Consider the following 17,819-nt stretch of genomic DNA (forward strand, 5'->3'; position numbering starts at 1 on the left):
TTTTAAATATATATGCACCAAATACTGGAGCACCTAAATTTATAAAATAAATACTACTGTATATCAAATATACACCAACACAATCACAGTGGGTGATCTCAATACCCTGCTTTCACAAAGAGACAGATCAACTAAACCAAAACCCAAAAAAGAAATGTCGGATTTGAACACACCTTTGAACAAATGGACTGAATAGATATCTACAGAATGTTCTACCCTACTACAACAGAATACACATTATTCTCAGCATCACACAGAACTTTCTGCAAAATAGATCACATACTAGTCCACAAACCATACTTAAGTAAATACAAAAAAATTACCCTATGTTTACTCTCAAACTGTTGTGCATTGAAACTAGAAATCAATCCCAGAAGAAACAACACAAAATTTGTAAATGTCTGGAAACAATAACACCCAATGGGTCATGGAAGAAATTAAACAATTTCTGAAATCAAACAGTAATGCTGGTACCACAAGCCAGAACCTATGGGACATAATGAAAGTCATCCTATGAGGGAAACTTATTGCGATTTATGCTCACATTTGAAAAACAGGTGAGCTCAAATAGATAGATAACCTAATAGTGATCCTCAAGACACTCAAAAAACAACAATACAAACTCAAACCAAATTTAAGGAGGGAAATCATAAATATCAGAGCAGAAATTAATAAAATGGAGACTAAAAAATTAATCAATGCATCAAAGAGCTAATTCTTTGAAAGATTAAACAAAATAGATAAACCATTAGCCAAACTTACCAAAAAAGTGCTTCCCATTAAAGCACTTAGTAATGAAAAAGATGAAATCATAACAGACACCATTGCAATTCAAAAGATACCAGAGCATAGTAGATAGAAACTACTATGAAAAATTATATTTCAACAAATCAGAAAATCTTCAAGAAATACACAGATTGCTAAGCTCATACAAATTACCAAAACTAAATCATGAAGACATAGTCTGAAAATCCAATAATAAGCAGGGAAATTAATGCAGTAATTAAAAAAAAATACTACCAACTATGAAAAGCCCAGGATCTGATGGATTCACTGCTAAATTCTTCAAATGATTTTCTAAAGTGTTAAAGTTGTGATTGGAATTCAATTTCCAGAATGTTTTTCTCTAGGGCTGGTTGTTTAATTTACTAGCAGGACCCTTATTCTTCTCAGACCTTCCCTCTTTTCCAGAGTTCCTTCTACCCATACCTGCAGTTGGCCACATTCAAGTTCTTCACACTGGAGCCTGACCAGGCCCCTTACCATCGTCTGCCTTTGGCAGCATTCTCACCACTGGACCTTGGCTTGCTGGACTTTTTTCCTAAACATGCAAATGTGGTACTTGTTTAATTTGTGGTTAAAGACTTCTTGAAATTTTCGGACCTCAGCATGTTCATGATCTCATAAAGTTTCCACAGACTGTGTGTCATTCACAACCTATGAACTTGGAAGGGACCCCAACTTTAAAATGTACTTCCCAGTGATTTCAGCCTGAAAGGTGATATGTCTGTTTTTTAAACATCTCAAAGTCACTGGAATGTGTGTTGGCAGTATTTCCAGACCAGATTTCTGGGGAACTGTCTCACTTGTCTGAGAAGCACAGTTAAAGTTAAAGACACTGAAATCTCAACAAGCCTCTTAACTACTCTACTTCAGCCACCCAGATGGTTGCTTTGGAGACAATCATGTATATTAGCTGAGATGAATAGACATCTGTTCTGGAAAAAGAGTATTGCCCAACTGTTATCATGAACAAAGGGTCTGAGAATGTCACGCACATATAATATACTCCATAAGTAGTGAGTGAGCATTGGTTGATATAGCTGCAACACTCCTTCATTCATTCATTCAACTTGCATTTCCTGCATAAGGATAATTGGGTGGACCTGTGCTGTGATCACATGAATCAGGCACCATCTGTCCTAGAAAAGGTTATCATCCAGTTGTGCAGACAAGTAACTCCAGAGCTATGGTGAAGGTTTTGTATGTGTGCTTGTGTAGAATGCATAGGAAGGTGTGACCATCTTTGGCGTGGAGATTCAGGGTGGGCTTCCTACAAGAGTCCCTGTTTGAAACTGGATCTCAAGAGCAGCAAAGGAATGGTGTAGCAAAGGCAGAGCTTAGAGAAAGAAACTCCATGCTTTAGAAGTGCTTGGGAACAGGATGTGGTTAGAACAGCAGCTCCCCGAGAGGGGCACCAAGAACACTTCTGTGGGAACATTACCATGTCCCGTATTCATAAGTTTATGCTAATGAGCATTGCATTACTTTACGTGGCCTCTACTGGGACCCATTTTTAGCTTACCTCTTGAACACCATATGGGAGTAATGGGTTCCATTTATAGGCTATAAATGGGTATTTCCTTTCATTTGTCAAAAAATATTTCCTTAAATGATCACCAGCAGGGTCATTTTTCCCTTTCTATGATTTCAGAGGTTAGGTACTCCTACCTAAGCCCCAGGCAGCACACAGATAAAGGATGGATTTGAAAGGCACCATGGAAACCCTGCCTGGGGTAGCCTTGCCTACCTAAAAACCAAAATTCACCCTCCCCTCACACCCACAAGCCACATGTTGCTTTTTTGTAACCCTTTTCCTCTTTGATGATCTCCTTTGATGTTAATGTTATTCTTTCATGTGTTTTTAAATGAAACCAGAAAATCAATTTATTAATATGCAGTGAGAACTAGCTCTGCCCAGTGATGCAGGGCAGCCAGAAGGATGTTCTCCCCATGCAGGCCAGAAGAATCTGATCCTGGGATGCTGACTAGAAGCGTCTACAAGCGTTCACTGTTGCAGTAACACACCTGGCACCTGACTAGTCCAGTCTGAGTCCTGCCTGGGCTCCTGTCTAGTCAAAGCTAGGGTTGGCCCTGTCAAGATTAAACTCTGGAAAGTCAGCTTCTTCTGACACCATATGGATAAAAATATTAGGGGAAAGGAAAAGCTCTTGCAGGTAGAATAAAAGTTGATTGTCCAAACACTTCCCTATACCCGGAGCCCTTGGAGACTCTATCCTGAAACAAGATGTTTTCAGTTAAAGTTGCTCTGGAATTTTTAAAGGAAGAGACAGAAGTCCAGTCTTGCCTAATCCCTGGAGGAAACTGTTAGCTTCTAGTGTACGACTTTTCCGCCTACTGCTGGGAGGAGAGAAGTTTCAGGGCTTGCCCTGAGCTCCTTTCCCTTTGTCCTTGTGTCCTAGCTCATGTCACACGCCCTGGGTAATGTCACTCTTACCCATGGCACAAGTCTGACTCCAGGTGAAGGAGTGACACTCCTGCCACATTTGGTCATGGCCCAGCTGCCTGAGGGGAGCAGAGCCTCAGCAAGAATGTGGTGATGTCAGAGCACAGCAGCTGGGCCTAAAGTCAGTCGAGTCCCTTGGTCTTGGAGAACTTTGAGGCTCATGCTCATGGCTGCCACATCTGGAGGACTGGTCCTCACTTCTCCCCTACCTGACCAGCTTCTGTTCATCCTCAAGGTCTCTGTTTAAACATCACTTCCTCATAGAAGCCATCCCAAATCTTGGAGCTGCTTAAGCTACCCTGCTCTCTGCTCCTACAGCACAAACTTTAAAAAGTTCCTGTTCACTTATCTGACTTCCTTGACCCACTATGAACTCCAAAGGATGAAGAGTTTATCTGCACTGTTCTACCCAGAATCCACAGTACTTGGCAGTACCTGGTCCCTGCAAGATACTCAGTAAGCATTTGTTGAAAATAAATGACTACTTCCTGGTGCTGGTGAGGTAGCCCAAATTGTGTGACAATCTTGTTCTGAAATGGATTGTTCTAGGCATAAGCTTCATCTTTATGGGCATTGTGATTTTCACGCTGAGTTTTCAGAACATTTAGCGGGCCCTTTGAGGGAAACATCTCAAGTTAGATCAATGTTCTGAGTCACAGTGGCTATTTCCCGGACAGTGGTATAGGATAGAGTCTGGAGCCAAAGAGATGGAGACAATGGGATCCATGGGAACCTACATTTTAGCAGACACTAATGTGGCCTTATATTTCTTTGCTAAAAACTCGTACACACGCTACCTTTCCTCCTTGGGCTAAATGAACCCTGAAGATGTAATAGATGTGACAATGTTTGAGCTGGTTCTCAGGGCCAGCCCAAACTTGCACTGTCTCGTTATAGCAGTTGCTTATGGACCACAAGCTACAGGGAGAGAGGAACATGGAAGCAAGTAAGTGAAGATGTGGCTGTCAAGACCCCCCAATATATTTTGGGTGAGGCTTTGTCTGGAAAATAGAGTGTCAAAGAAGACAGAGTTGACAAACAGCTGATAAGGGCTGTCTGAGGACCAGGGAGGCACGTGTAAGCTGAGGAAGCCGGTCGTAGGACTTTGCACTGGGGGTGTAAATGAGATTCTAGGCTGCCAGACTCTGAAGTGATGGGTTTATCCGGCTAATCCTCTTCTTTGGGGAAAGTGGCGGCAGCTCTTTGTGTGCAGCAGCACGCCCTGACAAAAAAGTCTCTCGCTGCCTTTGAGATGCTTCGAACCACGTCCCTCGAGATGTCTGAAAGGCCTCTGCCAAGTTGGCTGAGACCCTAGGAAACATTACATGCTGCTGAGAGCAATGTGCGCTGGCAGAGGCTGCTCGCAGGCTCTGCGCACAGCCCAGTGCAGCCTCAACTCACCACAGACAGCAAGCTGGGCCCCACAGGACGCACCTAGGGACAAGAGGATCTTCCAGGCCCCTGGAGTAGTGTGAAAAGCTTGACATCAAAGACCCCACAGAGCAACGTCCAAGGACAGCCCTTACTGAGTCGGTCCTCAGACCTCGAGCTGTGTCCTTCACTCTGGCCCATTCATCTGTAAGAGGAGCTTGGAAACCTTCCTCGCAGGTTTGCTATGAGAGTTTCAGATAATATGTACCAGACATCTGGCACACAGTAAGGGTTTACTAAATGGGAGCTGCTATTGTTATTGTTATTATTGTAATGTGCTGGGGAGTGAAAAGCAGACCAGGTTTGGGTCCTGGTTTTGCTACTTACTGACTGTTTAAACATGGGTAGGTTATTTAGTATCTCTGAGCCTCACTTTCCTTACGTTTAGATTGGGGAAAATATTGCTTAATCTTCACTAGTTATGTGAATTAGAGTTCATTTAAGAAAAGTGTGTAATAATGTGTCTGGCTGACAGTGGTACTCCGTAAACGTTACGTATCATCACTTTTGTAGATCAAAGCAGAAAGGAAGATACTGATGTTGGCTCGCATAAAGCAGTGATGTGTGAGCATAATAAGCGTTTTGAATTATTCTGTGGGAAATAAATTCTCTTTTAAATCCAGATGCTTTGTTTCCCCCAAGTCAGACACTTCTGAGGGAAACTGGGCAGCGAAGCCCTAGCGGGACCCTGGCCCTCCCCACTCTGTCTTCTGCAGCTCCTCGTGCTCTGCACATTTTCTGGAGAAACAGGCTCTGCCAGCATGGGGCCCCTGAGGAGAGCTGGAGCAAAGGTCACTGTTATTCAAACTGCTGAAGAATTTGCAGACCATGAGACTCCTGTCTCTCCCCATTCAGAGCTGGCCTGCCCCCAGAAAGAAAGGAAGCCAGGAGGTGGAGGAGGTTAGAAAACCATTTTGCATCCATCCTGTTTTTAATTGATTTCACAGCAGGGGAGGAAAAATAGGGATCTTTCCCTCTTGACCTTTCCACGCGGGAGTCCTTTTCTGGTCAGGAAACCCATCTGGGAAGTGCTCACCCATCTGTGTCACCATCCGCAGCCTGCACACCCTGCTCCTGTCAGTGCCATCAGGACCATTTCTAGGGGTCCCCTGAGCACCCTCTTTGCACATCGGTTTAGGGCAGGGCAGCCCTGCCTATGGTCCAGTCTCCATTTACGCTGCAGCCCGCAGGCCAGCCGGGCTCCCATTTTCCTTAGATCTTGGTTCTCTTGGCTCAAACCCACAACCCATCCTTTTGTGGTAACCCAAAGTCCTCTCAAGATTTTTGTGGGTTCTTGGGTTGGGGAGAGGTGGTTAACATTATATAATTACTTTTGGTCTTAAATGTTCTCCCTCTTAGAAACATGGTTAGTGAGGTCTTCTTTGTGAGGATTTGGTGGTCGGAAAGAGTTGCCACACAGTGCTTAACAGAGAATACAGTGAAACATGCACGCTGGGTACTCCTGTTCTTAAAAGAGCATCAGTCATCCATCCACCAGGAGGCAAGCAGATGGGCTGTCTGTGTTTGTCAAATATTTTTTTAGTTTAAGTCTACCTCTAGGGAAAGTATTGGGTGGCTAAGGAACAAGATAGGGAGACTTTGACGGTACATGTGTACACACACACACATCATATTCCATATTTATTTATCATATCCTTTATGCTTACTTCCTGCTCCATCAAAAGTACTCTGTATCCCTGAAGGCAATCCTTCAAGAGCTGATTTTAAAAAGTCTCAACTACTCAAGGGATTGAGGCAGTTACTTGAACCCAGAAGTTCAAGGCCACCCTGGGCAACATAGCACAGATTCATTCTCTCTGTGTCTCTCTCTCTGTCACTGTCTGTCTCTGTCTCTCTGTCTCTCTCTCTCTCTCTCTCCACCCCTCTCATGGTGCTGGGGTTGAACCTAGGGCCTTGTACATGCAAGACAAGAACTCTACAACTGAGCCACATCCCTAACCCTAGATTCTGTCTCTTAGAAAAATGGTTTTTAAAAGCTTTTAAAAAAATAAGTCTTCTTTTGCCAACTACTCAAGCCCTTTATAGCCCCTTTTGCCCTCTGTGAACTCTGATAGAATTTCCGGTCAATCCTCTGAAGGTTGGGACCACTTACAAACGACCTCTCTACTCGGTTCCTCAGACCCACAGGACATAGCTGAGTGAGTGAGTTAGAGGAAAGGTACAAATAGCCATGTTCATGGAAGAGGCATGACTGAAATGAAACGCCCTTTGGAACCAGACTTGAGCACTGGCATTAGCTCTTGCTACTCCAGAAGCAGTAGGTGTGAGAAGAAGCTATTTGTCACTGAGCCCATTACCATCTCTCTTCTGTTGCAATGGCAAAACCATTTTGGTCTTGTCTGGGAAATGCATTTTAGACTATCAAATTTTAGGAACATGTAACATTATGAAAAATTGTGGGTTAGAGTCTGAGACTAAGACTTTAACAACTTCTTTCTTATTAAAAAAAAAGATTTCCAGGCATGGTAGTGCATGCCTGTAATCCCAGCACTCAGGAGGCTGAAGCAGGAGGATCACTACAAGTTCGAGGCCAGTCTGGGCTACATAGTGAGTTTAAGATCAGCCTGAACTACATAGTGAAACCCTGTCTCAAAAACCAAAAAAGATTAAGTAGAAAGTATGAAAGTAGGAAGCAGAAAGTAGGAAGCAGATAATCTAAGTAAGGAGAAAAACAGCAAGTGAAGGAAAAGGCCAGGGAGCTGGATGTGGTACAGAGGAAAATTGAGACAGCCCTCCTATGTGGCTTTCCTCATAGAAGCATCTTCCCTGAGATCACACAGGAAAATTAGGGATGTACTTTCCCTGTTTTCTGGTAGGGGAAACTCCTCCCCAAGAAGGCCTGAGAGTGATGGGGCGATCCCATATCAGAAGACCCAGAGGCTCCTCCAGTGCTAAATACCCTAACAGCTAAACGTCACTGGGATCCTCTTCCTACTTAGTGCACTGCTCCGACCCCAGAGACAGACGGCTGCACCCTTCCTTCCTCAGGCCTCCTGGAAGTGATCTCCAAGGGGTCAGGATTTCATCCCTTGCTGCACCTATACCAGATTCCTCTGCAACTTTATCTCCCACATCCTGTCACCTCTGAATCTTGGAGACTCTCTTCCTACCAAAACTCAGATGTTTGCTCCAGTAGCTGAAAATTAAGGCTTTTTCTGTACTCCACCTGCCTGGAATTGGCTGAAGAGCTGGTCTGTCATCCTTTTCTGAGGATCCCTGCAGAGTCCCAGCCTGGGGTAGGGGGGCTTATCCCTCTCTCGGGCCACTTGTGGTTTTGTTGGTTCACCTCACACTCACTTATAACTGATTTCTCCAGCATGTGCTTTGCCCACATAAAGATTCACTGAGACTAGAGACTCCCTGGCAGCCACTGCCCCCATCACTGATACCTGGAAACTTAACTCCTCAACAAGACAGATGGCGGCGTTTCCTGAATGCTTGGGAATAACACTCACTGTGCTCCTGCTGGGGCATACAGTTCCTAAAACCCCAGTATGACTGCTGTCTGCCTTCCCTCAGGCTGCAGACACCTCAGAGAGAATGTTTAGGACAGGTCAGCCAGCAAGTCCAGATCACCCAGCTCCTCTACGCAGAGGACAGGAAGCACTATCCTTTTCTCTTAGCCTGAGACCTGTGTATGCTGCCCCAGCATAACTGGCATGGCAACCCCTCTTTCTTTCAGGAGAAACCGGTCCGATTCACCGGAGCCCAGATAAGACAACTGCACTCTCCAGCTCTGGGTTTCAGCTCTGTACTAATTTCAACACCATGTGGAATGTGGAAGCAGCACAGTGGCATCCAAAGATCTACACCTTGTAATCCCAGAGCCTGTGAATGCATTCAGGTATGAACAGATGGAAATCAATGTTTCAGATAGAATTCATCTTGCTGATCAGCTAACCATGAGATAGGGAGAGTACCTGAGACCACCCAGCAGGCTCCAAAGTAAGGGTCCTTAACAGTAGAAGGGGAAAGTAAAAAAGAGGGTCATAAAAAGACCCATGATGGTAGAAGTAGAACTCAGGAGATGCTACACTGCTGGCTTTAAAAGTGGAGGAAGAGATCTTGAGTCACGGAGTCAAGGCAGTGGCCTTCCAAGAGGAGAGGAGAGTTTTACAGGCCCCACAGAGACAGTCAGCCCTACCAACAGCCGACTATGTCCTTGTAAGAGCCACGCCGCACTTCTGATCTACAGCAAGAGAAGGGAAGAAAATTGTGTCATTTAAACTACTACATTTGTGGTAGCTTGTCGCAGCAGCAAATAGAAAACTAATACATAGGAAGACTGATAATTCAGTCAGAATTCACCATTTCCCATCCCACTCTACAGCTTCCATGCTTAGGTTTGATGTCTTCACCACTTATTTCATGAAAATTTGCTTTGTTTTGGTTTAACTAGATTGTTTATTCTGGGGACTTACTTGAAAACAAGATACTGTGTTCCAAAATTAATGTGCCCATCTCCAGAAACCCAAATGTCAGTTTTCCTTACCAGCAATCCCCAACTGGCAATTCTCGTGTTAAATAGCACATAATTTAGTGCCTCTTGTCTAGGTACCTTGACATATAAATTATGGCTTTATCTCCAGATCATTTGGTCTGTGTTCCCATTACCATTATGAAGATACAAGTCAGGTCTCCCACTTTCCTGAATAATTACAACCACTTTGTCCCACCCTCATTCCACTTCTCGATGCTATACTTGAAAGGAGCTCTGTAGAGCCTGGTCACCTTTCATTTGTGAACATTCAGTGCTTCCCCATTGTTAGGGTAAAATACAAAATCTTTATGCGGCCTTGCATGTTTCAGGCCCTGTCCTTGATCCTGGCCTCATTTCAAGCACATGGAAACTAGCATCAGGGCACTTCTATCAAATGTGTATCAGGGAGCACTCAGGGTGGAGCTGTGGCACGGCTACGGGCAGCAGACCGCACACTTCAGTGGAATCGTGTCTGTAGGACACAGCCATGGCTCTCACGTATTGAACTGCATCTCCTCACTCCAAAAATTTCATATGTTGAATTCCTAACTCCCAGGACCTCAGGATATGACTTTATTTGGAGTTTCTGTAGATATAATTAGACAAGGTCATGCTGTAGTAGGGTGTCCAAGGTGAGGCTGGCATGGCAACCCCTCTTTCTTTCAGGAGAAAATGGGTCAGGGACTCAGCTCAGGCTTAGGAGGGGCCCTGTGTCCTGAGCGTCATCTCCAGCTGAGTAATGCCCATGGGTAAGGAGGATGAGAGAGAGAGAGAGAGGGAGAGGGAGTGGGGTGCTGGGCTGGGGAACAAGGAGTAGCAAAGAGGAAGAAAACAAGATGGAGGACGGAAGAGACCAAAACGGAAGAGCAGCGCTGAAGAAGGAAAGGAGCTACCAGTCAGCTGCCTCATCCAGCAGCCTTTGCTTGGGCTTGGAAACCTTTATTTAGGATGCTCAGCTTTGTCTTCACAGGCCCGCCCTTGCAGAGGTGGCGGTGGCCCAGACAAGGCTGACTTCCCACGTGGAAGGGCCAGGCAGTGCTGGACAAGGCCTTCAGGAATGGCTAACATGCCCCCTTCATATCAACAGAAGACTGAGGTTTGCCTCAACTCGCCTTGACATTTGTTGCAATGGATTAAATCGTTGTCTTGGTGCAAATAATTATATCTAAGACTTCTTGACTTATCTGTACAATAGCTTTTTGAAGTTGATGTGGTTATCACCATTACCTTGATATTTCCAAAGAGGAAACTGAGGTAGCACATGGCCATGTAATTTGCCCACTGTCCTAAAGTTAGTAAGTGGGAGAGCCAGATTTTGAACCCAGTCTCCCTGGCTCCAGAGATCATATTTTTTCCACTGCACTACTCCAATTCTCAAAATGAAAACCAGCAGATCAGGAAGTTTACTGCCATGGCTGTGGCGCCATGTGCTATGCCCTAATTGGGGTTTGAAGGCAGATAGTTTGTTTTGAATATAATTAATGAGAAACATTTGGAACCTTGGCCTCTGAGAATCTCCCTGTCGTCCTCCAACTGGGCTCACTAACAATTGCTATTCACACTCCTGTGCCTGCCCACACACCGCTGAGGTGTGACTGTAAATCAATAAGGTAGATTCCTCGGCTCGCGAAACTCAGCCTTGTCGCCTCAGAACGTGACAATTGGTGGTGCAAAGGCAGGCCATCTAACTGGTTGAGCTGTTACATCCATTACCATTACTTAATTACAACACTGGATGATAGAGAAACTAGTCTCTCATCTGAGCCTACTGATACTTTTCTCTCCGGAAAATAGTAGCTAACCCTCTAAAGTCAGTGAGAGTACAGGATAGCATTAATAGCAAAAGCAACAAAGACAACTGTTACCAACAGAGCTGGACTAGGATTGTGGATCTGGAAATATCTGCTTTACTTTACAGTCAAGGGCACTGAGGCACATTTACACTGACAGACAAGTCTAAGATGAGCTTCCCAGAACCAGGTAAGTAGCTCCTAAATTTCTGTGGGTCTAAGTAACCCCATTAGTGGCACTTTCTTATAGAAGTCCTGGAAAAAGAATACAGTGGCCCCACTAGTTTCTCGTCAACTTCAGACTTCTCCCACTCTGTCCACTGCTTACAGCACCCACTTCTATGTGTGGAGATGCATGTACCAAACGAGGGATACGTGTGAGCAGAAAAATTGGCGTTTTCAGAGATTAACAGAAATTTATTTTCAGGTGAAGTGAAAAAAGTGCGGGTCAGTGTGATATTGTTTCCAATATCAGTCACAAATCCTAATTTTACATGAAAATCATCCGAAGATGCTCCCAAGTTTGCAGATGACTGGGACCCACTCCGGAATTGCTGGGTCAGGGCCTCAGGGAGGCTGAGAGCTGTCACGCTGACCAGCACAAAAGCCAGTAGCCAAGGCCCCTAACACCCAGCAAAGTGCCCTCCTTCCCAGCCTCTGCTGCCTACTTTGTCATTCTTCCCTGTTGTTTCTAGTGTGCATAAAACACAGACACATCACCATCCCCATTCCCACCCCTACACAGGGCCTTTAAACAACCCCTGCAAATGTGCCGCCCATCCCTCTATTTTAAGTCCTTACCATAATGCGTTAAAATGACTCTCTGGGCCACCGAGAGTGACACCTTACAAAACTGTGACCTAACTTTGTGAAATGGTGTTGTATGCTGGAGGACAACCTCGATTCCTGGAGCAAAACAGATGCTCAATATAAGTGTCATTATATAAAATAGAAGAGAAGGTGTGGGAAAAGTTGTTGAGTGAATGAATGAACTGGAACACTTAAGATCTTCTATTTGCCAGGGTCCAAAATACCTTGAGATTAAGGATTCCTCTGTGTGATAGGAAAGGACATGTGTCAGAATTACCTAACGGCTCATCAGGAAATACTGGTCAATGACACAGATTGAGCTGATGTGAATGTTTCCCAGTATACTGCACACCCATGTAAATTTTGGGTAAAATGTAATAACAAGATATTATTGCTGCCATTATGATCATCTTCCTTCCATAGTCAAACTCAGTAATAAGCAAGGAAAATTCCCAGGTCCCAAGAAGGAAACAGAAATTCAAGCTCATAAAATTGAGCAGGTGTTGAAAGCAAATGGTTAGAGGGCTATCAGGAACATAGAAAATGGGCTTTAAGACTCATAAGGACAGAGGATTAGGCTTCAGCCCTGCAGGTGTAAGAAGCAGACTTGATGTCTTTGAATAAAGCTAAAAGCCAAAAAGCTGTTTCCGCCATGAAATAAAGAGTAGAAAAACTCTGCCCGCTGGGCTAAGGGTGCGGCAGGAAGTTGACCATCTGCCCAGGGTTGTGGGAGGGAGAACTAAACCTCCAGAAATCAAACTTCCAAAATTACACTACGTGTGGGTGTTCGTCTAACTTTCTCCTAACCATAACTAAAGGAAGTTATAGTCAAAAAATAAACATAAAAATTATCCAAGAATGGACCCCACAAAAGGAAATATGAACCAAATGATACAGATACCTGCACAAGCCAAGCCCCTGGGATTCACCACAAAACTATTGCGCCTAAAGATGAGCTCATGGTGAAATATATCTAACTACATGAAGAAAGGAAGTACCTTGAAATGCAGCCAACAGGTGAAATAGGAAATTTTTACACTCAGAAACTACAGATAGGGCTGGGGATATAGCTCAGAGGCAAAAGTGCCCGCCTGGTAAGCCCAAAGTCCTGAGTTTGATTCCTGGTACCAAAAAAAAAAAAAAAAAAAAACAATTAGAAGCTACAGATAATGGCACAATATGAAAAGGTTTTTAAATGAGTATGTTCAGAGTATTTAAAGCTAGAGTAAAATAAAAGACAGGCAATATCTGAGCTTTATACAATAGAACATCCAAACCCAACAAAACCACAGATATTATGCTGTGGGCCTGAAAAAAGATGAACAAAGGAACAGAAACAATAGGGAATGCAGTGTGGTAACTGGGACAAGACTAAAGTACAGATCAACAGTTTTTCTATGTAAAAGCAATAACCACTTAGAACATGCAATAGCAGGAGGATAGCATTTATGGTAGCCCCAGTAACAAAACATAAGAAGCCTAAACATAAATATAGTAAAAATATTTAAGATCTATATGAAGAAAACTTTAAAGTGCTACTTAGGGCTGCAAAAGGAGACTTAAAAAATGCAAAAGACAAACCATGCATAGGAAGATATGACATGAGAAAAATGTTAATTATTCCTAAGTTAACCTATAAATATCATTTTTAAGATATCGACAGAATTTTCTTTTCATTGAACAATCTGACTTTAAACTTCTTTTGGGAAAAATAAATAAGAACAGAAAGAAAAACACAAATTTTGTGGGAGAACTAACCCTGCCATATGTTAGCATATATTGTTATAATAATAAAAATTGTAAAACATAAATACACAAACAAATCAATGTAACAGAATAGAAAGTACATTAAGTATAAACATCTGTGGGAATTAGCATATGATAAAGGTAGAATTTTAAATCATTAAGGAAAGATGGAATTAGGCCAAGTAATGATTTGTTTGAAATGGAAAATTCAGTGGTTGGCTTAATGGGGATTAGACACTACACAGAAGAAGATGAGTAACCCTGAAGACAGCAATTAAAATTACCAGGACTGAGGCACAGGAGGGGGCGAAAGTCTTTAAAAAATTAAAAGCAGCTCAGTGACTTGTGGGGCAATAGGTACAGCTGTAGTCCCAGGAGAAGTCAGCGGCAATGGTGTTCACAAGTGATATTTAGAGAAACAGTGGCCAAAATCTTTCCAAATTTGATTTAAAAATTATATACTCATGGATCCAAGAAGCTCAGCAAAACCCAAATGAGATAGAGGTCAGCAATCCCAAAAATGCATCATAATTGAATTGTTGGAAATAGGTTAAAAAATTAAAGCCTGAAACACACATATAACACACATATAACACACACATACACATTACATATAGGAACTAAGGCAAATATTCTACTGATTTCTTAGTGGAAACAATGAAACCAAAAAAAATTGAATGATATCTTTAAAGTGCTAAAAGAGGGCTGGGGATTTAGCTCAGTGGCAAAGTGCCTGCCTGGCAAGCGCAAGGTCGTGAGTTCGGTTCCTGGTACCGGAGAAAAACCAAAACCAAAAAAATAAAAAAATAAATAAAATGCTAAAAGAAAAATGAACTATTAATCTAGAACCTATACTCAGAAAAAATATCTTTCAAAATCAAACACAAAAATTAAAAACATTTTAGGCAAATTAAATCTAGGTAGACCTTTTTTGGCTGGCACCAATAAAAGAATTAAAGAGGATATTTTTAAGCTGAAATAATACTAGATAAGAATTTGAATCTGTATAAGGAAATAAACAAAACCAGAAAAGGTAAATATCTGATTATTGGTAAACACACATATTTCTAATTTTTAAGTGTCTTTTAAAAAAACATTTTAGGATTGCGGAAGATAGTGACACGAGATTCGAATGCAGACACTGGGAAACAACTTGGGGAAGAAAAGAAGGAGAGAGATGGGTCCCTGGAACCCAGGGAGGATCTGAAAGGAAAACTGGAGCGTACAGAGAAATGGAAGAGACAGAGCACAATGCAGAAAAAGGAAGGGGCAACCTGCACTTTCTTCCCAGCTCCTGGCTCTTGGAAGGAAAGAAGATGGAATCTACAGAGACACAGCGAGAGAGGGTGACTCCAGAGACCACCAGAGAAAAACGTCACTGGAAGAGAGCAGTGGATGCTGTGTGCTGCAAGAGCTGGTGAATGACTCCACTCCAAATAACTGCTGTGTCCCCTGGAAAGTAACTGCTGTGTCCCCTGAACGCTTTGTCAGATGCCACGCAGGAGGCCAATGAGCCTCAGGTCAGCTCCCTCTTAGGGCTCCCAGTGTTAAGCTACCACAGTGACTGGGCAAGGAACAATCACTGGAAAGTCCATGGTAAGGGAACCAAGGCCAGGCTATCAAGAGACACCCAGAGTGTTATCAGTGAAATGACTCAGACCCCAACCCCGTATCTCATATCTCTCACTGTGCACTTAAACTCAAATCAAAATGGATCAAAGATCTAAATATTTAAAAAGAAGCTCTAAATCTTTTAGAAGATAGATTAAGTAGAACTCTTGAAACATTGGTTCAGGGAAAGACTTTATGAACAAAATCCTAATCCCACAGGAAATATTACAAAGAATCCACAACTGGGATCACATCAAATTAAAAAGCTTTTGTACAGCAAGAGAAATCACCAACAGAATGAAGAGACAACCAACAGAATGGGAAAAATTTTTTATCAGCTCTTCAGATAACCTACTAGAATATATATAAAGAACTCAAAAAAAAATCAAACCCCCCAATTCAAAGACCCAATCTAAAAATGAGCATCCAAAATGAATAGCTACTTCTCAGCTGAAGAAGTAGAAATAGCAAATAAATATATGAAAAAATGTTCAACATCATTAGTCATTGGGGAAATGCAAATTAAAACAACACTTAGAGTCCCTTGCTCCAGAAAGAATGGCTGTCATCAAGAACTAAACCAATAACAAATGCTAGAGGGGCTGTGGGGGAAAAAAGACTGTTCTCCACTGTTGGTGGGAGTGTAGACTGGTGCAACCACTGTGGAAAGTTTAGGTATGTACATTATAACCTCTAGAGTACCAACAAAAATTTTCAAAAAGATATGGCCAGAAATGCACAGATAAATTAAAATAAAATACTATTGTTCAAACACAAATTAACAGAATAGTAATATTAAATGTTCAAGAAGTTATTAAATAGAAGACAGAGGAACACTCTATTTTCCACTCAAAACAGAGTGGAAAACAATAGAAAAAGTCCATCTTAAATATAAAGACAGAGATGGGTTAAAAGTGGAAGGATGTGGAAAATATACTGTACTGGAATGGCCATGTTATTAACAGACAAAGTAGACTTGAAAGCAAAGAATATTTCAGAAATAAAGAGGAAAATTTTATGATAGTGAAGGATTCAGCTCACCAAGAAGAGATGATCATCTTAAACACATATGCACCTGGCAAAGAATTTCAAAACGGGTGAAGCAAAACCTGAAAGAACCTAGAGAAGAAACAGCCAAACCTCATTAGAGTTGGAGATTTAACACTCTTTTCCCAGTAATCGGAAGAACAGGTGGACATAAAGTCAGCAAGGGTGCTGCAGGTTGAACAATGCTACCAACCAACTTCACCTGACTAGTATTTGTATGCTATCATCGTCAACAGCAGGAGGATTGTTCTTGTCAAGTGCCCATAGGACATTCACCAAGATAGACCTTGTTCTATGTGTGCTATAAATGGAATTTGGAGCCAGGCATGGTAGTGCCCACCTGTAATCCCAGCACTCAGGAAGCTGAGGCAGGAGGATCTTCATGAGTTTAAGGCCAGCTTGGGCTACTTAGTGAGTTCAAAGCCAGCCTGGACTACATGGTGACCCTATCTCAATCAATCAATCAATCAAATTTGGCAAAGAAAAACCAACTTGAAAGCTGTTAATATGTTATACAAAGCCATTGATTTGCACTGGGCAGCTGTACTGGGCCCAACAACTAAACCAGTTGACTGGCTGACTGACTAGGCTGTAGCCAATTAAGTTGGTTTCTATTTCTCACCTTTTTCCCATAAATACTATCTGATCAGGTTTGCCAGAGTTCTCAGGACCTGGCAGGGGGAGGGCCTGCAGCAACAGGGAGAGACTGGTCAGTGGGTAGTGAGTTACAGCTAGAGAACAGGAAGTTCTGGCGAGCTACTGTGCAGCACGGCAGCCATACGTACAATACTTCTCTGGAAGGCCAGAAGAGAGCTTTTTGAAAGTTTTCACCTGAAGAAATGATAAATATTCAAAGCGATAGATATTATTAACCTGATTTAAACATTGCACAATGTATACTGTATTGAAACATCACATAGTATTTCATTAATATGCACATTTTTATGGTTTTATGTCAGTTAAAAAATAAATTTTTAAAAGTCCTTATTAAAAGAACCTGCTCTGGCTCTGGAATTTACAAACCTTTTCTGTTTGTTTTGATTTGCTCAGATAATCTCCACTAAATTTTATTAGTCTAAGGAATGTTCCTTTTAACAAAGCAACCAAAATATATTCTATAAACATAATGAAATTAATTTAGAAATTATTAACATAAATATATTTGGAAAATGCTAATATTTTGATTTAGTTGTTGAATAACTATATTATATATTTCTTTCCTATTTCATATACTTTAAGCATTACAGAATAAAATATAAAATAAAATTTTAAGTATTTAAGCTAGCCCAGAAAGAAAGCTTAGTTAAGAATTAAAATAATGATTCAACTGGCATGGGAGAAAGGAGAAAAGAAGGAAGGGAATAAAAAAAGAATTAAAATAATGATAGCCTCTGCTTATTACCAGATGGCTAACAGACTCAGACTAAAGTTCAGAAGAGGGGTGCAAGAGAAAGTGAGGATCCCCATAACTTCCAAGAAGGAAAAGTCTATATCAATCAAGGACCTGCTAGAAGGCCAACAGCAAAGAAAGTCAGTAATGTAAATCATTACACTAAACACAAATTCATTTCTCTACTGTGTGTTCTGGGACTTTGGATCAAGAGAGAGGATCAGAAGACACTTTGAGAAACTAGCT

The 17,819-nt window shown here is 42.1% G+C and overlaps 1 protein-coding gene across 1 annotated transcript; it reads left to right on the top strand.

Annotated features, from left to right (window-relative positions):
* The first annotated feature begins 536 nt into the window (after positions 1-536).
* On the top strand, positions 537-10,296 carry LOC106148621. The gene is made up of 5 exons (XM_013514774.1): positions 537-557; positions 1,192-1,338; positions 4,718-4,855; positions 8,382-8,543; positions 10,150-10,296. Exons 1-5 carry the CDS (start codon positions 537-539, stop codon positions 10,294-10,296), a joined length of 615 nt encoding a protein of 204 aa, XP_013370228.1.
* Positions 10,297-17,819: the final 7,523 nt, after the last annotated feature.

Source organism: Chinchilla lanigera, unplaced genomic scaffold (assembly GCF_000276665.1).
Source record: "Chinchilla lanigera isolate Chin_1 unplaced genomic scaffold, ChiLan1.0 scaffold00024, whole genome shotgun sequence".
Lineage (NCBI taxonomy): Eukaryota > Metazoa > Chordata > Mammalia > Rodentia > Chinchillidae > Chinchilla > Chinchilla lanigera.